At 50.6% G+C, this 26,531-nt stretch overlaps 2 protein-coding genes across 10 annotated transcripts; both read right to left on the reverse strand.

The window, feature by feature from the left end:
* Window positions 1-87: 87 nt before the first annotated feature.
* CCDC28B (coiled-coil domain containing 28B) lies at window positions 88-11,419 on the reverse strand. Of its 5 annotated transcripts, none has more exons than XM_030539078.1 (6): window positions 11,202-11,419; window positions 3,654-3,887; window positions 3,083-3,252; window positions 2,637-2,791; window positions 2,357-2,379; window positions 88-1,066 (listed from the first exon to the last, which is right to left on the reverse strand). In XM_030539078.1, exons 2-6 carry the CDS (start codon window positions 3,812-3,814, stop codon window positions 1,012-1,014), a joined length of 564 nt encoding a protein of 187 aa, XP_030394938.1. In that variant the 5' UTR covers window positions 3,815-3,887; window positions 11,202-11,419; the 3' UTR covers window positions 88-1,011. The 5 variants fall into 5 exon arrangements, with proteins under 5 accessions (XP_030394938.1, XP_030394936.1, XP_030394937.1 ...); XM_030539076.1 differs by lacking the exon at window positions 11,202-11,419 and adding an exon at window positions 6,584-6,998; XM_030539077.1 differs by lacking the exon at window positions 11,202-11,419 and adding an exon at window positions 6,584-6,998 and having other exon boundaries at window positions 3,654-3,900.
* A 1,288-nt stretch (window positions 11,420-12,707) lies between these two features.
* TXLNA (taxilin alpha) lies at window positions 12,708-25,388 on the reverse strand. 5 transcript variants are annotated; one of them, XM_030538946.1, is made up of 11 exons: window positions 25,204-25,388; window positions 23,537-23,787; window positions 22,435-22,773; window positions 20,734-20,825; window positions 19,549-19,719; window positions 18,470-18,664; window positions 17,755-17,874; window positions 17,328-17,402; window positions 16,613-16,705; window positions 15,888-15,983; window positions 12,708-15,329 (listed from the first exon to the last, which is right to left on the reverse strand). In XM_030538946.1, the coding sequence occupies exons 2-11, from the start codon at window positions 23,751-23,753 to the stop codon at window positions 15,012-15,014; spliced, it is 1,716 nt and encodes a 571-aa protein (XP_030394806.1). In that variant the 5' UTR covers window positions 23,754-23,787; window positions 25,204-25,388; the 3' UTR covers window positions 12,708-15,011. The 5 variants fall into 5 exon arrangements, with proteins under 5 accessions (XP_030394806.1, XP_030394808.1, XP_030394807.1 ...); XM_030538948.1 differs by having other exon boundaries at window positions 25,163-25,388; XM_030538947.1 differs by having other exon boundaries at window positions 25,139-25,388.
* Window positions 25,389-26,531: the final 1,143 nt, after the last annotated feature.

The raw sequence follows: 26,531 nt of genomic DNA on the forward strand, positions 1-26,531 counted from the left end.
AACTGAACCCAGGAGTCCTGGCTGCTCATGCCTCTGTTTTAAACTTCTGTCCATTTTTCCTTCTTTACACATTAATTAAAGTGGTGGTGAAAACAGCAAAATACCACACCTAGTTTATTTACATTACAATTTCATTATTTAGTGCTACATTCTACTACTAGAAAAACATTCTGACATGTAAACATACACTCATCTATTCACCTTCAGTATCGAATTGGAGCAGCTTAGCTGTTAAAAAGTGGACGTGTGTGTAAGTGTAGAAATGTTAGTTGTTTAAACTCCTCTCTTCTTACATTTGGTGTCTGGTCTAGCAAAGCCACCACTTCTATCCTTGTTGGAATGGAAATATTACCCAACCCCCACAGAAAGAATTTCTACAAAAGGCCTGGGGTATTTTGCAAGATTTTGTGATGTAGCTGTTTGTCCACTAGGAACCAGACTGAAACCCACCAAACTCATTTCACTCACAGCCCCTCGAATGGTCCAAACTGAATCCCGCAGCCTGAAAATGAAATGTTCGATCTCCCATTAACAATGCTTTGTTTGCTATGGCACTTCTTATCCAGGAATCTCAAAACGCTTTATACAAGGTTGCTCAAGTATCACTAACCCCATTTTTAAAAAGAAAGGGGAGGAAAAAACTCAGGCACAGAGAGGTGCAGCAACTTGCCCCAGGTCACATGGTGAGCTGGGAAGAGATCAGGAGAGAGAGAACCCAGCACTGCTGATTCCCCGTCTTTGCGCTACGATTTTCTCGTTTACTTTTCAAGTTACCTTGACAGTGTTTGGCCTTTTCGGATGCTCTAAAAATCCTGGATTTTGATACAAAATTATTAGACAACATGCCCCTCCCCCAGCCTACCCCCCAAACCCCTTCTCTTAGGGGTGTCCTTCCTTTTATACTCCTACTGTTCAGAGGGGCCATGACAGAGTCGAGCTGGTGGAGCTTTCCCTTGGCTCCAGAATCCTCAGTGCTGCCCTCTGTTGCCTATGGAGGGATCAGGCAGCCAGCTAGGCAGTGGCAGCATCCTCCAGGTCTGGATTCTCCGCTAGGTGCAGCTTTTGGCTGAGTTTTATGTTAAGGAAGAAGAATAATTGATCAAGCTGCAGCCTCATCACTGACCAGATCCCTGGGAGGAGAGGCTGGAGCTCCTAACACAAACCTTCTAACTGAGCCAGTCTCTGTACCCAGTAGCAACAGCACCAGAACCAGGAGAACCCAGGGGCCATGGCTTTTTAACATGGGCATGGTTTGTGGAGGTGGGGGGGCAGTGTTGCCCCCCTAAACTTCAAGCCTTGGGCAGGTACACCACCCTCCCCGGCCCAAACTACATCCATGTTAAAAAGTTATGGGCATGGCCCCATAGCCCCACCAGTCCAGCACCAGTGCCCCTGCCCCCACTTGTACAAAGGTTCTGGCACCCTTGCTGGTAGCCTGTGCAGCACAGGAACGTAGGATTTGGCAATGGTTTGTACCATGCAGTATCTCACCTCATCAGACCAATGGTCAATAGAATATAGCATCAGGACAGACCAATGGTCCAATAAAAAGTCTGGTCTTCTCCCTCCAGCCATAGTCTGTGCATGGCAGAGATAGGGGAAGGGTTCCTTCCTGACCTCTACGGAGATCGCCAACACCCCGAAGCACGAGATTCTTCTCCCTCTTATCCTGCACAGACGGTGACGCAGGATTTCCCATACTGGATCAGACCACCGAGCCACCCTGGCTGGGATTCTGTCTTCAAGAGTGGCCAGTACCACATGCTAATTCAAACTGGTCCCACAGTTATCCAGCTCCTTCATAGACTCAACTGCATTACTCACTCCATTGGTGGTGCCTGGTTACCCTTAGAAGTGGATTCCAACCAGCATCCATCACCGATCCATCTCAATGCATTAGGGCTCCCTCTAACCTCTTGCCCACTGATGGGCAAAGCGTGGCTTGTGCCGCTCAGAGATGTTACTCAGACCTCCAGATCCCACCCTCAGGCTCCTCCTTCCAACCCAACCCTTCCTCTAAAACGGTGTCCTACAGATGTCTTCATGACAGGCTCGCCTGGAAACCTTTGGCACCAGCAGAGTCCTGGTGTCTTTGAAACCCCTGGCAATTCCCAAGAAGCCTCCAAGCTCTACAGGGCTCCCTGCCTAGAGTCTCTGGCAGAAGATGATCAGCATCTACTAATGGCATCTCAGATCCAATGCCATGGTCTGGGGAGATATTGGAGAGTGATGATCAAGTGTCTCAAAGCGGATTCCCTCTTCCCTTCCCTGCCTGAGGGGGTCACCCAGCTGTGCACATACAGAACAGGCCCCCTGAAGAATCCCATGGCCCCGATAGGCCCCGGCAGAAGGATACATGGAGTTGCTGAGCTCTTCCAACTGAAAAGGGAAACAGAAGCGTCATTAGAACAAGCACAAGCAGCTCTGACAATAAAGGGAACAGGGCCCTACTTGCCTTTGAAGATCCTTAGGGAGCATTATCTGTATTGTGGTAGCCCCCAGAAGGGGTCAGGGCCCTGTTGCGCTAGTCACTAAGAGCAGCACAGTCTAAGTGCGGGGCTTGGAGGGAGCAGGGATTTGTTCTCAAGGGACGACTCAGGGATCAGCCCACCAGGAGAGAACTCTCTGGTACTCACATTAGTCAGCAGCTGATCTAGGTTACTATCTGCCACTGTCTTCTTCTGGTCCTCAGAGAGCTCCTCCACATAGACATCCAGGCTGAAGTGCAGGCGCGCCAGCTTCTCCTGCATCTCCCGGACGTGCTCCAGCTGCTCGAAGGAGCACTCCTTCCCTGTGCCGCCCAGGAGGGGGACCTGGTTACACTCAATCACCAAGACACATCCCCTTGCAGTAGAGATTCCTAACCAGCTCTCCTGGGGTTTCCCATTACAGATAGGCTGGGCTTGCCCCAGGCATCACACAACTGCTAGCAGGAGCCTCCCAGATTAGCCAGATCTTCCAGTTCCAGCCATGGTGGCTCTGGGTGGCCCTAGCTCCCAGCACCCCAGGGCCAGGCACTGATGCTTTGAGGACGCCATTCAGGCTGATGAACTCCCCTTTAGAGGAATTGCTTCCTGCTTACCAAAGGCCTGCAGTTTGCCCGAATGGAAGTCATTGAGCAGGTTCAGCAGCCCACCCTCCATCTCATAAACGTCCGAGACGTCGGTCAAGAAGGAGTGCTGCAGAGGGGCCCCCAGTGCTGCGCCCCCACTGCCCCCAGGCTGAGGCAGACGAGATTTCTCCTTGTTCACCCTAGATAGAAAATACAAACCCCCATGAACATTGGCTGGAGGCCTTTCTATGCCAAGAGATGCAGCCCTTGTCTTTCTTCCAAGGAGCTCATGGTTCTTTGTAAGTACAGCAGCCTGCTATTTACAGATAAAGGGAGCTAGTGCTGCAGCTCCAGTCCTAAAAAACCAATTTCTGGAGCGTGTTCCCAGCATTTGCAGTAAGTGATTGTACTGGAACACTGCTTCACCTTCCACAAAAGTGCCTGGCCAGCATCGCAGAGCATTGGGGCACAACTCGAGCCCTGGGTAGCTCAAGCAGGAGTGACCTGTGTGGTTTGGGTGCTTGCAATCTCAGGTTTAATACCTGGGGACATGCAGCATTTGTAATGCAGGCTCCCTGTCATCCCAGCCCCCAGCACTGACCTTTTGAATTTGGCCCGTTGCTTTGGTGAGGGCAGGTGAGGCAGCCCCAGAGAGAAGGTGGTGCTTTTGCTGGTGGGGACGGACAGTTTGCGCAGAGCGCTGGACGACACAGGCTGAGCTAGGCCAGGCTTTGGACTCCTCTTCTTCTTCTTGTCTTCCATCTTGAGAACACGATCCCCAGGCTGGGGCCAGTCGCAGGCTCAGTAACCCACTGCAGCAAGGAACCTCTGGGCACTAAAAGGAGACACTGTTCACAAAGGAGACAAAGCCCCTCTTTCACCCCCTTTCTCCAGCTTCAGCTATTCAAGTGCAGACAGAAGCTGCTCCCGTGCGGATCACCTACAACAGGGGTAATCAATCAGCGGACCGCGAGCCAAGCCAGACTGCCAGATGCTTTTGAACAGACCCCCAAAATCTTTTTAATTTACTTTTTTTTATTATTATTTTCTCCGGAATCTGGACTGAGAAATTTGGACCTTGACCATTCCACTGATGACAGGCCTCAGCTGCAGGTCTCAGCTGGGAGACTCAGGCCTGTAGTGGCTCTTGCTCTTAGGTGGCCAGTTCGGTCCGAGCTGAAGGTCACTATTTTGGTCTTGCATCTCATCCAGAAGAGGACAGCCCCCTGGTGGCATAGGACCTCTACCACCACACTGAGGCACTGGGGTCAGTATTACTTTCACCCACAGGCCCCTGCGTTACCACTGGAGGTCTCCTATCAGAGTACAGTGCGGGCCACAGATCACTGAGGAGTCACTGCCCCAGCAAGCTGCAGTAACCACAATATCATTTTCAAACCAGTCACTATGTTGAGCGGGGCCTGTTGCACTTACCCAGCCTGACCCTGCTTAACAAGATCAGATGAGATCACAGCCTGAGGGGATGTATTTGGTTCTCAAGGCTTGAGAAGAAATATTTAGATACCCACATATCCAAACAAGTACATACCCTGCATCTCTCTCTCTCCCTCTCTCTCTCCCCCTGGTGCCTTTCCCAAAGTTTTACTTTCTCTTCTTTCTACATCTGTCCCCTAAAATATTAAAATGCACTCTATGTGTGAGTATATTTGTACATTTCAAGGCTCTCTTTGTATCTAACAAGACAGGGAGGTGGGGGCAAGGAAATGAAGCAGCTATTCAATTTTTCTCCAAGTGTTCTATAAAGATGTTCGTGTTTAAGAATCAAAATCCTGGTTTTTAAAAGTGACATTCTCAAGCAAGCATTTAACACTGATCAGTTGTAATCTCAACCAGCAGATTGTATCTTCCTACTATGGATCCTCAGAGGGCCTAAATCAGCATAGCTCCATTGAAGTCAGGAGTTGGACAATTTACACCAGCGGGGGACCCAGCCCATTGACATCCATTGAGCTATATTGATTTACGCTAGCTTGGGATCTGGCCCACTACATTCAAACAGAAAAGGCCAGGCTGGAAAAGCGGGCTGAAGCTCAGAGTAAGAGTCCAGGTCAAGAAGAGAGGGTCAATGACATTTTGGGGGTTTTTAAAGGCAAGAGGAATTAGATGAGGGTGTTGATGACCCTTGCTCTGGGTTTATTTCTATTTAATTAATTACCTGCAGTGATTTTTGACATGCACAAGCTAGTATTATTTATAAACAACATTTTATATTTAAATGAACAAATGAAAGACTGTTCAGTCATTTTGTCTGTTATTTGTTAAGAATTAGGCAAAAGGGGCCCCAGGGAGCAAACTATGCACCCCCCCCAGAGATGGGGCAGGGCAAGATTCACACACCCCAACATTCCACAAGTCTGTGGTGGAGGGGAAATCACATCAGGCAGGGAAAGATTATTTGGATCTCCAGCCTCAGCAAGGACCATCAGCCGGGGGCTAATTAGTTCCAACTGAAAGGGTTTGTTTTGTTTTAAACATACACCTGATAGGAGGTCACCGAATGATGACAGCTTTAATGTACTGCTGACATGGGATTTGAACCTGCGACCAAGACATGAAGGGCTCTATCTCATCACTCTAAGCTGTGCAGAACTCTCTTGCTATAATTCTTTAGAGACTGTACATTTCAGTGCAGGGCTTTTGTGTGTTCACAATGGAGCCCAGATCCCAATCAAGGCCTCTAGCACTACTGCAGTCTAGGATTCCTAATTACTCTGGATTGCTTCTAGGAGCAGATTTAGCATGGGAACACTTTGGCAGGTCGAACCAACAAGCCCAAACCCAGCCCTGTGGTGATATCTCAGCAGAACAGGGGGTTCCTTCTGACTTTTATACCTGCACCATTGATCAAGCTTTAATAAAACATAGCAGGGCTCCTGCTAGTCTTCCTCCATACTCATTTCCCATTGTTCTGTACAATGGCACCTCAGCTGAAGGATTAGCTGCTGGGTCTGATCAAAGCCCAGTCCTAGGCTGTGGAAACAGATCCCTCTTTGTTCAGTATGAAAATGGCTGTGATTCATAAGTTACCCAGACAGTTATTTCAGATTATCCCATTAAAAAAAAAAATAGCAGCATATTCACTCCATTTAGCTCCATCCCCCAGACACTGGACAGTCAATTAGCAGATTCAGAACCTTTTTTCATTTCCATCCTAGCGTTACAAGCCTGGGGAGTTACCTGCACCCAGGAAGCCAACGTCCAGAGAAATGTCACAGTGTGAGATCTAGATGACACCACCAGCCTGCCCTCCCCTCTTCCCAGAAAATTGCAGGACTCCCGCACCATGGTCTCTAACCTCCCTGTTCCCCCCTCCAACCCCTCAAAACCCCACAGCAGAAGCAGATGCAGAATACAGCTGCACAAGCCCCGTGCACGCCAAAAGAACCCGCAGAGCAACAATGCAGCCGGGCAGCGTTCCAAAACGGAACGTTCGGCCCCCCTCCGTTCCACCACCCCTCCCCTCCCGTGCCGTGCCGTGCCGTGCCAAGAGCCCTAAGAGGTGACACTGACCTGAGAGGAACCCCCCGTGCTGCTCCCAGCGGCGCAGCGCCCTGCAAGACTCGGTGTCAACAGCAGCCAGGCCCACGCAATAATTTGCATTTAAAGGGGAAGGCGAGGGCAGAGAGAAGTCCGGAGCTAGGGTCACTCACACGACGAGGGACAGATTTTGACTTCTTTCCCCTGTAACTTCTCCCCTGCCCTGACTTCAGTGGGGCAGCGGCTGACTGCCACCCGTTTCATGAGAGCGGAGTTCAAGCCCAGCGGTTGGATTTCATGCCCTTGGGGTCTCCTGCCTGATTTCATTGTCAGGGAGATGGGTGCCACCTAGACCAGCTCCAGTGGCGTGGAAACTGGTGTGAGACAGGATCACTGTCTCTCTGTCACAGGCACGGGCGCCGCCAGTGTCACTTCGCAGCGGCTGAAGATCTGGCTCAGAGCCTCTATGGCAGGGGTTCTCAAACTTTTGTCCTGGTGACCCCTTTTGCACAGCAAGCCTCTGAGTGCGACCCCCCCCTATAAATTAAAAACACTTTTTTATATATTTAACACTATTATAAATGCTGGAGGCAAAGTGGGGTTGGGGGTGGAGGCTGAAAGCTCATTACCCCCCCATGAAATAACCTCACAACCCCTGAGGGGTCCTGATCCCCAGTTTGTGAATCCCTGCTCTATCACACTCTCACCCTTTCTTTTCCTATATGGAATATATTCCAATTTTCCTTTTAGCAGAAATGCGTATTGAAACCTCTAGGCTCATTAAAATGAGATGGTGTTGCTGGGCCTCACAATTTTATCTTGAGTCTCACAACATAGGGTCTTTTTTCCCCAAGCCCCAGCTCAGGGAGTCATGTGATTATCTCAGCTTAAAAGAAAAGTCAGCTTCTAGCCTTCCTGGCTGCAGAGAAAAGCTTGAAAATATGACCCCTAAAAGCACAACATTCGACATTTACTATTTTAAAAAATTAAGCCATTCTCCTGACTTTTGGGGCATGACTCATGATTTTTTTAATGCTTAAGGAATGTCTATATAGCATTTTGGAGTGAGCCTCCGAGCCTGGGGTCTAGAGACATGGGCCGGGGGGCTTGTGCTAGAACACTAAAAATACCAGTGTTGACAGTGCTTTGAAGTTTCAGTTTGAGCCGGAGTTTAGGCTTTGAAGCATGGGGGTATGGGGTCATATGTCTGTTGACCCAGGCTGGGAGGCTTGGTCCCAAATACTGTGTAGACATATATTTAAAGTTCACTGTGGCAAACAGGGCAATCTCCTGGATGAACCTTACTGAATTAAAATTCAATACCTTTGGTGTTGATAGTATTAAAATACAGTTGTTTATAGGTCATTATGGGATTGTATGTAATTTTCCTAGGAGGCACGACTAATGTAAATCTTGGGAAATGGTAGGACCTTCAAATGACTTTTTGAAACAATATGAACTTTTAAAATTAAGTGGGTTTCCCAGGAAATCCCTAGGAGACAGGAGTAGTATGCTATATAATTCCTCCAATTAGTCAATAACTCATCTTTTGGAAGTTTTGCCTCCAGGAGAGGACCCATTGTCTGGCTGATTACCTTTTCATGGTCTCTCTGAAGAGCCCCATTCTGGATAAAGGACTCACTCACCGATCCACGATGGATCTTGGTCTGAGCAAAGGGTGTTAACAAAACTGAAACCACTGGAAAACACCTGTGTGGGGATTTGAAGGGCTGCTCACCAGCCAGAACCCATGTTGGAGTTGGGGTGATCTCTGGAAAGCTTATTAGCATGTTTGGAGGTTCTTTGATTGTCTTTAATATGTTTTGTCTGTATTGCTTTTACCTTGAGACGAAAACACGTTCAGCCTGGAAATACCCTGATCAGAAGGGAGAGAACCATGGGTCTCCACCCAATAGAGGCCACAGCTGGGGAGCTGGCAGCCTAGAGTGGGTGCCCTGCTGAACCATAGAGGAGGAATGCAGGTGAAGTTGCCCTGAACGGATGTAGGATAATACTAAATTACATATTAAAATTGGTAAAATTATTCTTGAAAGCTATTAATACTTTTACTACACGTGCTGTAGCATTAATATAATCCCTTTATATCATGATTTTAAACAGACTTTTAATGTTGAAAAAATTATTAAAATATTGACCATGCTAAAACTGATTCTGCCGTTTCTCTTGACCTTCCATCCTCATGGATCTGGATCCTGCTCCCACTGACATTGATGGCAAAACCCTGCTGTATGCTGTGTCATATAGGAATTGCCTGTGGGCCCTCGCAGGGTAGTGGGTAGGTGCACATAATGATATAGAGAGGGGAAATATTGCTCCTGACAGGGCCCAGAATGGGCTAGTATGCAGTGGGTCAGTGGCGTGGCACCTGTCTCAATCTGTCATCTTGTTCTCCACAATCTCAGCTTTCATACATAAAATAAAATCATCATAATAAGTAAGTCTCTAACTGTTATGGTTGTGAATAAAATCTCAAACGTATGAACCAAGCATATCTACAGCAGAGAGAAATCTGCAGAGCCTGGAACAATGGCTCGGAGAGGTGTGATCTACATCATTCACCTAAGAGAGACTAGCTGAGTGAGGTAATAGCTTTTATTGGACCAATCTCTGTTGGTGAAAGAGACACGCTTTCCAACTTACAGAGCTATTCTTCAGGTCTGGGAAAGGTCCTCAGTGTCTATTCCCCATGTTAAGTATCCTCACATCTTTTCAAACTGTCTGAAATGGTCCATCTTGATTATCACTAGAAAAGTTTTTTTTTCTCCTGCTGATAATTGCTCATCTTAATTAATTAGCCTCTTAGAGTTGATAGGGCAACTCCCACCTTTTCACGTTCTCCATATGTGTATACGTATCTCCTTACTAAATGTTCCATTCTGTGCATCTGATGAAGTGGGCTGTAGCCCACAAAAGCTTATGCTCAAATAAATTTGTAAGTCTCTAAGGTGCCACAAGTACTCCTGTTCTTTTTGCAGATACAGCCTTAACATGGCTGCTACTCTGAAACCAGTTAAATACAAGATGGAACAGATTGTTAGGCATAAAGGAATGGGCAACAGGAGATAGATCACTTGATGATTACCTGTTCTGTTCATTCTCTCTGAAGCACCTGCTATTGGCCACTGTTGGAAGACAGGATATGGCCTAGATCAGTGGGTCTCAAACTTTTTTACTGGCAAACCCTTTCACACAGCAAGCCTCTGAGTGTGACCCGCCCCCAAATAAATTAAACACCCTTTAAAATATATTTAACACCATTATAAATGCTGGAGGCAAGTGGGGTTTGGGGTGAAGGTGGACAGCTCGCGACAACCCATGTAATAACCTCATGACCCCCTGAGAGGTCCCAACCCCCCGTTTGAGAACCCCTGGGCTAGATGGATCTTTGGTCTGACCCAGCATAGATGTTCTTAAGGGGTTAACACATACTGTAAAAGACTGAAGTAGATGGTTACTTTTAGCACTCTAACTTGGGCTGAGCTAGCACAAGTCCCACCTGCAGCATAGACGTATCCTGAGTGACGTTGCCTGGGTGATTCACGCAGGCAAAGCTGCCTTTGTGTCTGGAGTCTGGAAAAGCACCACCATTTTCCTAATTTGACTGCTGGCTCAGGGATGAGACGACCAACCCATTTCCTCACAGAAAATGCTCTAAGAATTTCAGCTAGCCTAATGTCCTTAAATCCATGCAGAGCAGATGGGATCTGGGCTTTTATGGCATTGTTGGAAAGATTCCCACATATTAATTGCCCGGAATTCATTGTATCTGTCTTGGATGTATAAAGAGCGGAGTAAAAGCCTGTGGGTCCCAGATGATTTACACAGCCATCCCTTCCATTCCTCAACAAAGGGGGCTACAAACCAGCAGGTATCTGGAGGTTGCCTGGCCATTTAATTCTCACCAAATATGTTTCTGATTTTGAGATGGCAATGGCTCAGCCTGTAACAAACCCTTCTCCAACGGGAGTCCAGAGAACAGGCTGACCCTTCATGGCGCCACTGCTGTACATGAGGCTGTCAGAAAAGGGAACGTGCAGGGAGATGAAAGCAGCATGGAAGGGGTCCTGCTGCCTTTTGGGGGGAACCTTGGGCTGTGTGAGACTGCAGTGAGCAGTGGTCCTGCCACAGCGCAGGGGGCTGGACTTGGGTGAATTCTTGAGGTCCCTTCAAGCCTTACATTTCTATGAAGATCACAGCCCCTTTCCTTCCTGCACATGACTTGTAACACACAGCACATCAAACCGAAGGAGCTACCTCTTCAGCATGTCCTTCTTCCAGATGGCCTGAACTATGGTTATCAGGAAATGGTAGCAAACTGCATAGGTGCTCCCATGGCAGGTGTCCCACCAAGCTATTTACAGGAGTGAAATTTTACCTTTAACTACCACACAACTCACATGTGCTGTGACTGAGGCCTACTGTAGTAACAGTGCACTGTCCAGTTAAAGAACCACATTCTATTTGGTAAGGAAATGTTAAAAGCTAGCTGTCAAGGAGGGCTTGGGCCCAGCTGGGTGAACGTAATCCCCCTCTTGGAACACCATATGCCAGAGCCTGCAGCAGCCCAGCTGCTTGGCAAGGACACAGTGGTCTGTCTCCTGCAGGGGTTCACCACAGGTGCAATACTAACCTTATGGATGCTGCCTCCCAACCTCGCAGTGCTGACAGGCTTCAGCAGCAGGATCCATTTCCAGGACAGCTGTGGAGGTTGGGCACTATCTCCTGATAGGGCTTGGCAGGAAGCACCTTTCTCTTTCAAAAGACACCACCCGCTTTTTGCCCTCCAGTCGTCAGTCCCTTCCAGCTGATCATTAACAGCCATGCCAGGACTGGTGCTTCAGAGGTACCATTTGGGGAGATCGTCAGGGTCAGTCAACATCAAGCTGAGGAAAAAAGGCCCTCATAAGGGGGAGGCTGTTGGGATGGCATCAAGAGTTGTCAATTTCCCTCTGACACCTTACATTTAAAGCCAAGCCTGGCAGTTTTCAGCACCCAAAGGCCTCCGGCTCCGTGGGCTGGTGCATTACTCAATTCTTTGCCTAGCAGCCCAGGGAGAAGCTGTGCTTCCATTGAGATCTCATCCCTTTACATCTCATTAAAGGAAATCCCTGCTTCTAGCTCTCCTTGAGAGACCGTAGGCACGTCTTCCAGCCTGGAGGGACGCTCAAAGACAATCCTGACTTGGGTAGGCTGGTTCCTTGCCACCCCCAGCTTCACCAGGAGCAGGAGCGGTTGTTCTGCCTGGGGACAGGATACAGTGCAAGCCCAACTCACGACAGCCACAAGACCTGTGTAAAATCGGGCTCATCTGGAATGACACATCCCCACAAGGGCAAAAATCAAAACTGCAGCTCAGTGCCATTGAGGTTACATAGCACCAAGGAGAAGAGCATGGAGAGGAGGAACAGGGGACAAGACCCCATGCCAGTGTTTGGCAAGCGATGAACAAAGGGACAGGCCTGAGGTAAAGCAGCCGATTCCTTGAATGCTGTTTGAGGCTGGCAGGCTCAGGCCATGTCTACACTGTACTGTAACAGAGCACTGCACAGGCAAAATACTCCTAGTGTGAATGCAGCTTAAAACCAGCAAAACTGCACTTCTGCTGACACTGCTTATTCCAGCCGCCCTGAGCAAGATAAGCTGAAGTTCTGTTTTGTGGGATAGCTGTATCTACACTAGTGGCTTTGGTTGGTACAGCTCAGTCGGTCAGTGATCATTGCTCTTCACACCCCAGACTGACAAGCTCTGCTGGCAGAAGTCTGTAGTGTAGACATAGCATCAGCATCCTTGTGTGAAAAGGGTACAATGTACTGCACCTTGCCCCCAGCTCTTGCTAAAATGCTGAACTGGCTCCCAGCTCATCAATGCTTCCTCCTAACACACAAAGGAGGGCCCTATTATGGTGCAGCCCTACAAGTAGCCATATGGATCTAGTGACGCATCAGCGTCAGAGCACTGACTCTCCCCATGCTCAGCATTTCCTGCTCTCCCTGGTTACTTGCAAATATTTTATGCACACTCCATGGTGGATGCAGCCTGTAATTAGGATACAAGAGAAGAACATCATTCTCTCTAGAACAATACAGAAAACTTGGCTCACGGTGTAGGGGGAAAGAAGTACAGACACACCAGCAAGTAGTTTATGTGCATTTCTATTGGATATGAAGATACATACAACAGATCCCAGACACAGGTTATCTGTACCATCGCAAAAAGAGTTTGTGGATTTCTAAACAGCAGGAGCTGAGGAAAGTCCAGATACAGGCTGCAGCCCTTCACCTTAACTAACCTTCCAAAACGAGGCATGGTCCCGTCAGGTCATAAATACATTCTCTTGCTCAGTAAGTCCCAGTTTGCATTGAGAGGCAGAGAGAGACTTCCTTGAGCTGACAGTAGTGATACTTCAAGCAAGGGGGCCATAAGACAAAACCAAAGCCAAGCTCCATGGAGTATGTTTCACTGACTGAAGGAGAGACCCAGGCTAATCAGCAGGCTAAGATCTTCTGCTCTGTGAAGACCAGAAAGATTCCAGCTTGTTAGGTCCTGTCTCCACTAGAGACTTAATGCATTAACCAGAAAAGTCGTACTGGTTCAATACTGTTTGAACTCAAGTGGAGACAGGACAAGTGTACAGTAGCACCTTTTGCTGGCTGATCCCCAAAACAGCACTGTGGATGGTTTACAAGGCCCTGTGTAGCTGCCTAGAGAGAAGCTGCTAAGCAGTGTTACCAGAAGAAAAACAGTGGGAAGAAAAATTAATGTTCCCCACCAAACAGATCCAGTCCAAGTAAGATAACAGAGCGGAGAGTGACTGAAATTTACTTGAGCTGATCATGTTTGGTTTTAAGCAAAGGAGGATGGTACTGAAAATAAAGTATATTGTGAACTAAAGTTTTAGTGAGGCCTGCTTCAAAACTACCGGAGGACTGCCCTCCAAAATGGGGAGATTTACATGACTGGACGAGTTTAGAGAAATGGTTATGTGAGGGCAAAACCCAGAAGTCCTTGCTCAGGCAAGACTCCCAAACTGAAGTCAGTGGGATTTTACCCCCATAAGGACCTGTTAAAGCAACAAATTCCCCATCTCATGGGACTGACAGGATGGACAAATTGTGCGCTTCTCTCCCACTCTGCTGAAGGGAGAGATTGTATGCATCCCTTTCTCTCAGCAATCTTTCCCTGCAGAGCAGCTGTCAGTCTGACAGCCAGGAAGACGGTCAGATGGGGATGTTACTGGGGAAGTGTACTTGTGAATGAGGTGCTGTTATGACAAAGTCAAAAGGAGCCTGCCAGAGCACTGGAGCAGCAGCAACACGTCACAGCCAGTAGAATATCCATGTGGACACAGCTCCCTTCTCGGGGCTCAGCCCAGAGCACATTGCTCATGGGTCCAACTATTCAGCCAAGGAGAAAGCTGAGGTTTTGTCTTTATGGAACCACTGCTTTGTAAACACCTACCGTGGGGCAGCACAGAGGCCTTCCACAGGGAAAGGAATCTAGACAATAACCTGGAGGACCTCTTCACCCCCCTCACGGTATTCATGTGCAAAACAAGTAGGAAGTAGACCTTTGGATTAACTCTTTAATACACTTGTGCATGTGTGCGTATAGCATAGAGGCAACTGTGAATTATAAGGCTATTGGGATATTGGCAGGTTCTGGAAATATCAAAGGCTCAGAGGGACAGTCACTAGGGTGCTTTCTGATGTGTCCAAACCCCCCACTGTTTCTCCATTTCCTTTTGCTCCCATACAATATATGGATTGTATGACAAAGAAAAACAGCCTCTTCCTTCTTTCTTCTAAGGGAAAGAGAACGTGCTAACCAGGAAAAAATAAGCCAGCAACCCGCCTACAGCCAGGTTAGTTTAAAACCAGGAAGGAGAAAAAGGAGCATCCAAGGCTGGGAAATGCTTCAAATTCTCCCCATTTCCACTCTCTGCTTTAAAGTCACGTTGAAAGCAGAATGGCTATAGACCGCACCCATGACATTTCCAGTTGTTTGGATGCTATGAGCTGGCAGGAGGGACTGGAGACAGTTCGCCCATCTGGCCCCCTGGGCTGCACTAGCTTTTAAAAGGGCATCACAGCCCACTATTAACAAGGTCTTTTAGCAAAAGGGCCAATCAGTTGAAAATCCGTGTATTAGATATCCACGCACACGCAGGGAAATGGGTCAATCTAGTTTATATATATCCATATATAAAAGCATATGTTGCCCTGCACATCGTTTTATATATCATATATATTTATATGTATATATTAAAAAAAAATTCTCCAAAAGCCTAAACTGGAAAATCTCAAAGCCCCCAGTTCTGTGACTAAGGAAAGGACATTAGATCAGTCTGTGGAACCATTCATATGTTACCATCCCTTCCTCTATCTCCACCTGCTGATCCAAGGGCTTAGTCAGCACAGCGAGAGCATTCCTCAGTCCCAAACTAACCCAAAGCTCCTAAGCTCAGTTCTCCAGGGTTCTCCGCAGGTTCTGTGCAGTGCATGGGCTTTGCTGAGCGAAGACAATCCTCCCTGGGGCACTGCTGTGCTACAGCGCCCCCTAGTGCCGGCTCACCAGAGCTGTCTCGAGACGGGTCCTTTAGGGGTTCCAGCGTGTCTGCTTCAGCCTGGGGCGTATGGGCACACAGGTCCTGCACCTTCTTGTTCAGGTCATTGCGCTCAGTCTGAAGGGCTCGGCACAGCTTCTCCAGACGCTGGATTTTCACCTGAAGCCCTTCCAGCTCCTTGTCCCGAAGGGTTTTCTGCAAAAAGAGTCAACGGTCCCTAAGCAGTGAAGGTGAGGAATTGAGAGTCTTACAGCTAATACAGCAACCAAGGGTCTGAGGTGGGGGAAGAGAGGCAAAGGGAAACTCCTGGAAGAAACAGGCCAAGTTCACAGGCAAACACATCAACAGTCAGCGAAGGATCCAACACTCATATGGTGTCACCATCCTTTTCAACCTACCTGTTCCCCGGGGCGCAAGGAGTGACTGTCCATCTCGGTAGCACCTTCCTTTCAAGCATCATCACTAACCCTTGCTTCCCCACCACAAGTCTGGTGAGTCTCGTTATCCCCTTTGCCTTAATTTGCCCCTCTGTACATTGAGGGGAAGGGACTTGCCAAAGATCACACAATGAGTCAGTGACAAAGCCAGGAACCAGACTCCTGGTACTGACTCCCAGTCGCCTGTTCTAACCACTAGATCGCTCTGACGCATTTGCCATTGGCTATTTGCCAGTCTCGGTGTACCCAATAAAATGCAGAACTGAACCAGATGCCTGACTAGGTGCTGCAGCATGGTACCAAGGATGGGGCTTACCTCCTCGGCCATCTCCAGCAGAGCCTTGTTGCTGCTCTCCCAGCGAGACCGATACACAGTGGTCTCTTTCTCCAGCTTCTTGATCTTTTTTGTCATCTGCAGAAATACAGTAATAAAAGGAAAAGTGAAACAGCGACACAGAGCGTCACAATTGGCCAGTTTCTACAGCACCCTCGAGGGGGCATGGACATTCCCCGAGCAAGGGGTCAGATGCCAGCCAGCCCAGGAAAGTGCAGCAGCCCTTCCGCCTTGCCTCATCCCACCCACTGGAGTCAGTTTCACTGAGAGGGAATATATTGACCAGGCCTCCCCAAGCCACCCATCGACCACGGCACAACAAACCTAAATAAGAGATGGGACTAAGCCACTCCCACGTCCAGCTCCAAACTCCCTTAATAACCTTTGGGAAGGCTCAGGTGCAGGATCTGCCTATCACTGCTAACCCTAGACCAACCTCTCCCACCCCATCCCAGACCAACTCCACCCATCCCATTCCACAGGAAGGCTCCTTCTGCTAATGGTTGCTGAATCCAGCTGGTTGACTTCCTAGGAGTAGGTGGCTCCTGGAGGATTTCTCAGGATGGTGAAAGCTGGGCTCCAAGTAATCAAGGAGTTGCTGCTTTACCAGCTTGGAAACCCAGTGGGGATGGTGGCAGACAATGGCTCTTACACATCAGGGAGGCCCATGCCAGCTCTCTGGCCAACAGGGGTGACAGCCACCGTACCTTTTCCATCTCCTGTTTGAATGTAGTGAACACCTCACTGCTTTTGGAAAGTGTGTTCTGAAACTCCTCAAACTTCTCTGTGTAGAGGGCCAGCTAGGGAGAGAGGGAATTACAGCTCAGCGCCAAGGACCTTGACACTGCACAGCAGGCATCTTGTTGTTTCAGCCTCCCTTCCCCATTCCTCCCCAGTTCAGTGCCCAGCACGGGAGAGGCTGGATTTCTGTGAAGAACTGGGCTGACTCTTAGGGTTCAAACCTTTGTGGTTCAGTAGAACTCAGAGCTCTATGGTGTAACTCACAGCACCAAACTGCTATGCTCAGAGTCCTAGACTAGACAGAGGGGCACAATCCTCCCATCTTGCTTAGGCCCAATCCTGCAAGGTGGTGCATGCCCTCAACTTCCACAGACTTCAGCACCTCGCAGGATCAGGCCTTCTGTCCCGTGTGAAAGGACAACCTAACCCCAGCACTGAGAAAGATGCTGGTAAAACCGGGGCCTCTTCCTTCCTCCAAGGAAGCAGAGAGCTTAAAGGGCACAGGGAGATCCCACCCTGCATTGTACCTCCTGTGCTGATGGAGACCTTCCAAGCTTTGAAATCGAGGAGCCAACACACCGGTGCAGACTGTCCCCTCCCCCCAGGGAACCAGGTTCCCCCACCTCTTTGCAGGATGAAGGGAACCATAAGAGCCAGACAGCCTGGGCTGTGCTACCTCACCTGCTGCTTGAGATGGGTCTCCTGCTGCTTCATCAGCTCACACATTCTCTGAGACTCCACGGCCTCTTTCAGCAGCTAGAGGAGAATAAGGGAGATGGGAATGCAGTGAGCTAACTGGACTCCAGGGAAGAGTTTGAGCCCATCCTAGCTCAGGTAGGAGCAGCTGGGTCAGAATCAGACACACCTGCAAGGCAGGATCTTGGCACTGATCCAATAGCAAAGCACAGCCAGTGCTGAAAAACAGACCAGGGCTTCTATTGCTGGGGATGGCCACTGCAGAGGATACTGGACTGCGACAGCCTCCTCTGGCTGGGCAATTCCTTACCTCCCAACAGGCCAGCTGCTCTTAGGAAAGCCTTAGCAGGGAGGTGAGAGCTAAAAGGTTCAACAGGATTTGCTAAGATAGTTGCCAAAGCTGAAGACTTACAAAGTCCTTCTCCCGCTGGTGTCTCTCCTCTGCCTCCTTCAGCATCTCCTGGGCCTGCTGGAGCTTGGCATCCACCAGCTGCTGCTGCAAGTCCTTGTGTTTGAACACCTTATCAATATGCTGCCAAGGGAAATACAGGGGCTGTTACTAACATAGTCACCTACGCTCTGCTCCCCACATCGCACGTCAGTGATCCTGCAGGAGCAGATGGGCATATAACCCCGGAGGGCACTTCCACAGACCACCCAGTGGCCCTGTGCATTCTATGTGGGACATGCCCACTAGTTCATAGTATCTGGGTTAGCAAAGGAGGGATCTCAATGTTTTCAGTTCCAATAACCCACGTGAGTGCATGGCGGAGGCAGCAGTCTGGTGCTTAGAGCACAAGGCTCCTCCATTCTAATCCTCTGTGCCACTGGCTCGCTGCGTGGCAAGTCACTTCACAGCTCTAAGCCTGTTTCCCATTTGTAAAATGGCGATAAGGAGTATCGGGCAGGTCTGGGGTGACTAGCTCTGTGCAGCCAACAGCAATGCAGTGCTATCTTGACATAAATGCATATCATCCCAGTCTCCAGAAATACACATCGCGCGCGCGCGAGAGGGAGAAGTGGAGGAAACATCCCCCTCCCAGCTGCCCCAGGATTCCATCTGCTCTGCAGAGCCCCCACCCTATCCCCACTACGCCCCAGTTTTTCTGCTCCGATGGGTGCCCCACCTCCTCCCGCAGCTCGTACTGCTCAATGAGTTTTTTCAGCCTCTCTGCCAGCTCCATGTTCTCCTGGCGCAGCTTGGAGTTGCGCTCATTGTGCTGTTCCATCTGCAACTGGATGTCATTCAGCGTCACCTGGAAATGGGACGTCACTTCCTTCCGCTTCTCCTCCTCCTCCCGTGCGCGCTGGACGCCTTCCTCCTATGGGAGAAGAAGAAAAGGAACAGAGGGACCCAGGTCAATCCCCCGTGTAAGGCACAGGCAACATCTGGACCAGCTGAAATCACAGAGCAACTTACCCAAACCACCCTGCCCTCCAGGGCACAGGTGCTATCGTTTAGGCCAAAAAGGAAAGAGGTTTGTGTGGCCCCTGCCCTGCATCCTCCCATCCCCCAGCCCACCCTGGTGCCCTTTTCCCTCATCTCCAGCTATCCATCCACCTGAGACAAAAGGCAGACAATGGACAAGTCGGATCTGCCCATTTCAGCTGTCCTGCGCTGGGCAGGTTTAGCGACGGGGAAGAGATGGGCAGTATCGTAGAGTGAAATCTAACACAGGGCTATGCAGAAAGTGGGCTGCCCTCAGACAGTCTCACATAGACCAGACTTACCTCCCATGTGGGGTAAGGCTGAACGCCAGATACTGCTTCCTACCCAGGGGTTCCCAGCTATCAAAACTCAAGAGTGCGCCTGGTAGTCCTGGCTCCCAGCTTCCCACCTTACCGAAGAGCCTCTGTGCTGGATGCCAGGGCATTGCCACTGCACACTTCCTTCATCTAGGATGCCCTAGCCCATCACAAAGCACCAGCTGCTCTAAACTGTCTGACAGTCTCACTAGACATGCCAAATCCCCAGTCTCTCACTGTCTGTGCAAGCTAAGAAGCAGTGCAAGGTTAGCACACTAAAAATGGCAGGCAGTAGACAATGGCTGGTACGGCCAAGCCCTCACTCTGGTAAATGAGTACAGTTGCCCTAACAGGTTGGCAACCACGGATCTGAGGAAGAGAGATAAAGCAGAGTACTGTCCTGCTGGTGCCTTTCTCTGAGGTTCAGAGCCCCCGAGGTGGGAAGCGAGGAGGCTCTTGCCTTCAGGGTACGGTTGTGTCTCTGGAGCTCGCGGCACAAGCTCTCCAGCTTGCTGCGGGCCAGGATGGCCTTGCTATGTTCACTCCTCAGATGGTCCTTCTCCTGCACCAGCTGCGTCTGCTTCTTCTGAAGGATCTTCATCTGCTTCTGGGAGTTCCTGTGCTCTTCCAGCTGGAGGGAGGGAGAAGCAGAGAGGGAAAGATGCAGCAAAGCAAACTCCAGCTACACCCCAGGGAGAGGGTTCTGGGTTCAGGGGGAGAATGTTCTAGCCCCCAAGAGAATAACAATAGCATCACAGGGCAAACAGTCACTGCAGTAATGAGGCCTGGAGAAATCCATGGCTTATACAGCATCCCCTATTCCAGCAAGGGCTCTTGCTGGGCACACCACCTTTCCTGCAGCCAGGGGCTGGCTCTAGCACTAAATACTGTCCTAGGCTTAGATGCGGGTGGGGGTCTATCCCTGGATTCATCACTCTAGAAGAACTTTTTTGGGCACCATTTGCTACTCTGGATTCCGATGGAACTTATTTCTGTAAGGACGGCTCTGAGTCAGGCTGTTCCCTGCACAGCTAGTCCATATCCATGTGCTTCTTTCAGGTATTACAATAGCTCTTATATCGTGGAGAGGGAGTGATGAAGGGGAAATTGGGAGTCAGGACTCCTGGATCCCATTTGTGGCTGTGTCAGTGATACTGGGGCAGTGATTTTCCCTCTTTGTGCCTCAGTTTCCACACCTGTAAAATGGTGATGGGGCTGCCCACCTTGTAGAGGGACTGTGAGGCTTCTTGCATGGAAGGTGCTATAGACATGCTCAGTATTAATCAACCTCACAAACTCCAGGAGAGATGGGTCGGTATCATCTCCTGCTCCAGATTCTCAGAAGGCCAGAAGGGACCATTGTGATCATCTAGTCTGATCTCCTGTATGGCACAGGCCATAAAACTTCCCCCAAATAATTCCTAGAGCAGATCTTTTAGTAGAATATCCAATCTGAATTTAAAAACTCTCTGGACACCTGGGTTCAAAAAATGCAGCTAGGCCCCAGGTTTAATAACTGCAGCGTATGCATGGGCTGTGCCCCTCAGCCTAGGGCCATGTCTGTCTCCTGTGTCACCAAGCAATCTTGATCTCTCGGCAGCAAGAGATGTCTCCCGCCCTCAAGCCTGTAGTGCTAGGAACTGACCAGCTCAGCGTACTTCTTGCACAGTGCTGCCAGCTTCTCCTCCGGGGTGCTCAGCGTGTTCAGTGTCTGCATCAGCAAAGTGATCTCCTTGCCTGGAATGCAAGACATAAAGCAGAAACAGCTCTTTCACACACAGCTCTGAGTCACAAGACAAATGGGAAGCACCCAGGTGGAAACCAGAAGCTGCTAAATTCCCTGCTCCAAATACACACAAAACCATAGCTAGGATCCCGGATGCACTTCCCAGATTCTCCACGTGAATTTGAGCCACCAGTGTAATTTAGTTTGGGGTGGTTTCCTTGGGAGGATGGACTCCAGAGACCTAGGTTCAATTCCCTGCTCTGCCACTTACTTCTTGTGAGACCTTGGGAAAGTTACTTAGGTCCAGTCCTCAGAGGAATTTAGGCACCTCATTGATTTCAGTGAGAGGTAGGTGTCTAAACAGATACCTTCCCAGGCCTAATTTTTAAGTCTGACCCAGACCCAAGCCCACCTGACGTAAGCCCAAGAAGGTCAAGTTGTTTCCAACCTGACCCCAATACTTCCCCACTCCCGAACCAGCATCAGCATCACTGCCATCTCCTGCTGGGGGGTTGGATCTGCTCCTCAGGCCTATGGGGCCAGTGTGGGGGCAGCTGCAAGTGCCTGCAAGCACTGCGACTCCTCAGCACAACCAGTCTGCAGCGCACACAGTGCAGCGAAGTGGTGGTGCTCAGTATGAGCAGGACATGCAGCCACCCGAGTGCTGACCCCAGGCAGGAGGAGTGCTAACCAGAGCCAGTCCGGTTTTTTTCCTACCTGACCCAGACTTGGCACCTGTAGTCAAATCCCATGGGGTTCGGGTCAGGCTGCAGGGCTCTGTAGCTAAATACCTTTGAAGATCTGAGCCTCAGTCTTAGTTCCCCATCTGCACAAGGGTCCCATGAGAATAAGTACATTAAATCAATGGGATGCTCAGATATTACAGTAGTGGGGGCTCATATCAATACTAAGCTAGATGGCTGGATAAGCAACTTGACCTAGGCCGCACAGACAGCATGTGGCTCAGCAGGAAATAGAACTTGGGAGTCTTGGACTCACACATCCAGGTTTAACTGTTAAACTACCCCAGCCTCTGGTAAATGCAGCGGAGGAAAGAAGTTTAGTGCATAGTTGTGTGTGCAATTTCATGCCTAATTTGTACATGTAATTACAATAAACATAGATGTAAATTAGACGGGCAATTGTACACTTGTTTTACATGTGCACCCTATTTGGAAATCCTCTGTTGTCAGCTTATGCAGATCAAAGAGGGCAATTTACTTGCTCACCCAAATGCAGGAAAGACTGATGGTCTCTGTTGGATCTCACCTGCATCCTTCTCTTTTACTGAGGGGTGGCGGGGAGGAAAACAGTTTTCAGAAGCCATGCACTCAGCCTGGCCCAAAGTGCAAAGCTGTACATGCCCTGCCAAAACTGTGTGCACTCGGAATTCAGAGATTCCGTCAGTGCTCAGGGTTGGTCTGTGCCTGAGCACAGGGTATATTTCTTCACATCCCATGGAGCCATATCATTTTTGTAATATTGCTGTGCAGGGCATGGTTAGGATGCTTATTTCACTGGCTTTAGCATAGGGCAGTTAAATCACTATGAAAGTGGAAGGTCCCAGGAGGAAAGTTCCCCACCCCAGGCAGGCCACAGATGAAGGCTGGGAACCCCTACCAAGACCCTTGGCTTTCTTCTTTTCCTGGGCCCGTTTCTGATCACGCTCTCCACACTCGTCATTGGCTCGGAACTCTTCAGTCCCCTTAGAGCCCTCCTTCTCTCCATTCATCTCAGAGCAGCCTGGCTCCTGCTCGCCATTCCTGGGGGATTCGCTCCGGCACTTGTCTGCTTCGTCTGGCTCCGTGGGCTCGCTCTGCCCACCATCATCTCCTGGCCCTTCCTGGCTGGCATCCACACAGTATGTGTTCAAGATGTCCTCCAGCTGCCTGCTCAGCTCTTCAGAGACATCACACATGGCAGGCTGGGAGGATTTTGTCTCCTCCTCCACACGAGAAGCTATGGGAGACAGGAGAGGCGAGGACAAACGCATGACACTTTCTCTAACACTGCCTATCCTGCTAGCTCCTCTCTGTGGTCGCCCTCTGTAATAACCAGAGTGCAGTGGAAAGGCTTCCTATCAGGGCCAGCAAACTTTCAGCAACATGCACTCTCCCGGGGTACTGCATCTCTAGCTAGCTGCTCTGACAATGGAGCTGCACTTCTGGCTGAGTTCCCTTCTGATCTAGGGAGCATCACCAGGCTCCCAACATCTCACCAGACCCCAAATTTACTGGTCATCAGTGTTGATGGCAGGGTTAATTTCAACTAACTACTTACTTAATTAGAGGGCTTTCCCCAGCTGGAGGGTTATTTTTGTTGTATCTATAGCACCAAGAGCAGAGCAAATGCATAGGCTCAGGGGTGGTGGTGGTGAGGGGACTGCTAATAATAATGCCCAATACAGCAGGTCTGTTTGATTTTTTGACCTGAAGGTCATAGAGGTCAGAGCAATGGATGAACAGTAAATAATTCAATACAGCCAGGTTAGAACCAGTGGTGGATGCATCTTCACCCCTTTGTATCCACCATCCCATACACATGGTTACTACTTTGGGACTGCACATATACAGATATTACACACACCTGATATGAAACCCAGGACTCTGCTTCTAAAGCCACAGGCCTCCTGCATGTGAGTGAATGGAAATTTGTTACAACAGCCACCCCAGAGAGAAAGCCACGGCCAGACTTGGCCAGTCAGTTCAAAACAGAAACACACCCTCACTCTTATCCTGCTCCTCACTGGTCAGGCTCTCAGCATTGCCAGCAGCAGAAGGCTCAGAGTTGCATGTCTCAGACTGGCTTGTGGAGTCCCCAGATTCAAGGGGTGCTGCAGCCTCGGCTAAGTCTCCTTCCTCTAGCACCAGATTGCTGTTCATTTTGAGAGGACTGGCAGGCAGCAGAGCAGCTTTGTTCTCCCCACCTTGGTTCTTCATCAAGGCTTTTCTCTCCTCTCAGTCTCAGTAAACCCTAGCGAAAGAGAAATGTCACCTGAGTTTAGTTTTAAGAAATGAGGATTCATGGGATTTTAGCAGAAATCACCACCCTGCAACAGCCTGACTGCGAGGTGAAATCAACAGGGATAGAAACATTCAGAACTGGGAGAACAAGGTTCTTCACTGACCCTCCCCATCCCCTACTAGCTGGAAGACTCACACTGCTTCTTACTCAACAGCAGCTTTGTTAACCCCACTCTGCTATTGGAAAGCGCATGCATCCTCTCTCTTATATCTCCAAGCTATCCCTCTGGCCATAAAGGGTTCATGTCAGGATAACTGTTCCTCCAGCTGAGTAAACTGTTCCTCCAAACCCCTCAATTAAATGGTTCTCTCACTTCTGTATTCTGCAGACCGCAGCCTTCTGATAGAGCCACGTCCCCACCCCTCACTTCATGCTTTGCTCTCAGAACATTTCATTCCACAAGCCACCAGGGAAGGCGTTGTCTTTACTAAGCACACAGGCCCTTCTAGCTCAAGAGTGATTGATGGAGGCCAAAATCTTGAATCAAGACCCTCGAGACAGAAAAGGGACCTGTGTCTATGAAAACAACAGGTGCATTTGGCTGGAAGGAAAGCATGCAATTTCCAAGAAGAGATGGTGGTCTGCAACAAAGAGATTTATCAACAGCTCCATAAACACAACTGACAGATGCAAGCCAGATTCCACCTTCTTTCTAGTTTCATGCCCCTCCAGGGATACTCTTTCTCTCTCACCCTCAATCTCTCATTCACCACTCAGGTGACAGGAAAATCAATTGCTGCAGCAACTCTGTAGTGTCCCATTTCAGAGACACTTATAATTATGAAACACAGGCAGTTCATCTGTCCCAGGGCAATCTAGATCCCACATACAACAAGAGAAAAACTGTGTCTCAAATTTGGGCATAGTTACACATAGTTAATCTATGCCTCTTCTCAGAGGGCAACACAGGGCACAACCAGCCACGTGAAGCCAGGAGAGGAAGTTAAAAAGTAATGGGGGCCAGGCAAGCACGGCATCTGTTCATGCACAGGCACCAAGATGGACCCATCTCTCACATGCAGGCCTAGCAGCACTGATTTCCCACAGTGCATTCAGCCCCTTTGTCCCAAATGCTCCCTCTCCCGGTAGCATCCCAGGCTCTGCACACATCACGACGCTACCCAGTGTGCCCTGTGGTGCCACACCCAACTCTGCAGAGCCCACAGGCTCCATTGCCTCAGCATCCCCTGCAAGTGCCCTATGCCCCCCCCAGCTGCCCTAGACAACCCGCACAGCACCCCGCCCCGCCCCCGCGGGCTCCCTCTGCCCCGAGGGAGGCAGGCAGGGATGTCACCCCTACCCTGCAATGACGTCACCGCCGTACCACGTGACGTCACCGCCGAGTGGCTTGACGTGGCTCCCTACCCTCAGCCAATCAGGAGCGACCCCCGGCCGCACTCCGGCAGATTGGAGAGCCCCCTACATTCGGGTTCTCACTGCCCCCAGCTCCTCCTCGGCGCTCGGCGGCCCTGCTTCCCCGCGGGGCGCTCCGGGACGGGACAAGCGGTCGCAGCCTCCAGGCCGAGCCTCTCAGCGGGGTACAGAGAGCGCATGCGTCGTCACCCGCCGGGCCCGCCAGCCAATCCGCGAGCGGGTCGGCGCGGGGCCTGCCGGGAAATACAGCTCAGAGGCGGCATTCGAGGCGGGCAACCGGTGCGACTACATCTCCCGGCGTGCCTCGCGCCAGGGGGTGATACTACATCTCCCGGCGTGCCTCGCGCCAGGGGGGTTGATACTACATCTCCCGGCGTGCCTCGCGCCAGGAAGGGCATGGGCGGGGCAGTGGGAACCCCCTCCTCATTCCCTAAGCGGCGGGGGAGCTGTGAGGAGAGGGAGGCACTAGGCCGGGGGGGGGGGTGAGGACACAGGGGCTGTGAGGAGAGGGGGCCTGGGGGCACCGGCCGAGGGGGGAGGCGGGGGAGCTGGGGTTAGGGAGGCACTAGCCGGAGGGTGTGGGGAGAGAGCTGTGAGGAGAGGGGGCAGGGAGGCACTAGAGGTGGGGGGGGGGAAGCTGTGAGGAGAGGGGGCCGGGAGACACAAGTGGTGGGGTGGGGGGCTGTGAGGAGAGGAGGCAGGGAGGCACTGGAGGTGGGGGAGAGAGCTGTGAGGAGAGGGGGCAGGGAGGCACTAGAGGTGGGGGGGAAGCTGTGAGGAGGGGGGGCAGGGAGACACAAGTGGTGGGGTGGGGGGCTGTGAGGAGAGGGGGCAGGAAGGCACTAGAGGTGGGGGGGAAGCTGTGAGGAGGGGGGGCAGGGAGACACAAGTGGTGGGGTGGGGGGCTGTGAGGAGAGGGGGCAGGGAGACACAAGTGGTGGGGGGGAAGCTGTGAGGAGAAGTAGGCACTAGCCCGGGGGGGGGGGTGATGACACGGGAGCTGTGAGGAGAGGGGGCCTGGGGGCACCGGCCGAGGGGGGAGGCGGGGGAGCTGGGGTTAGGGAGGCACTAGCCGGAGGGTGTGGGGAGAGAGCTGTGAGGAGAGGGGGCAGGGAGGCACTAGAGGTGGGGGGGGGGGGAAGCTGTGAGGAGAGGGGGCCGGGAGACACAAGTGGTGGGGTGGGGGGCTGTGAGGAGAGGAGGCAGGGAGGCACTGGAGGTGGGGGAGAGAGCTGTGAGGAGAGGGGGCAGGGAGGCACTAGAGGTGGGGGGGGGGAAGCTGTGAGGAGAGGGGGCCGGGAGACACAAGTGGTGGGGTG

Source organism: Gopherus evgoodei, chromosome 20 (assembly GCF_007399415.2).
Source record: "Gopherus evgoodei ecotype Sinaloan lineage chromosome 20, rGopEvg1_v1.p, whole genome shotgun sequence".
Lineage (NCBI taxonomy): Eukaryota > Metazoa > Chordata > Testudines > Testudinidae > Gopherus > Gopherus evgoodei.

Bases quoted from the DNA above. Each gene is read 5' to 3' on its own strand.
- CCDC28B (XM_030539078.1), bottom strand. From the start codon at position 3,814: ATGGAAGACAAGAAGAAGAAGAGGAGTCCAAAGCCTGGCCTAGCTCAG. The intron at 3,253-3,653 runs GTCAGTGCTGGG...TTTTCTATCTAG, and splicing joins CAACGGGCCAAATTCAAAAG to GGTGAACAAGGAGAAATCTC. The intron at 2,380-2,636 runs GTGAGTACCAGA...TTCCCTTTTCAG, and splicing joins TAGATCAGCTGCTGACTAAT to TTGGAAGAGCTCAGCAACTC.
- TXLNA (XM_030538946.1), bottom strand. From the start codon at position 23,753: ATGAAGAACCAAGGTGGGGAGAACAAAGCTGCTCTGCTGCCTGCCAGT. The intron at 19,720-20,733 runs GTCAGTTCCTAG...CCCTCCCTCCAG, and splicing joins GCAAGAAGTACGCTGAGCTG to CTGGAAGAGCACAGGAACTC. The intron at 15,984-16,612 runs GTACGGTGGCTG...GTATTTCTGCAG, and splicing joins TCAAACAGGAGATGGAAAAG to ATGACAAAAAAGATCAAGAA.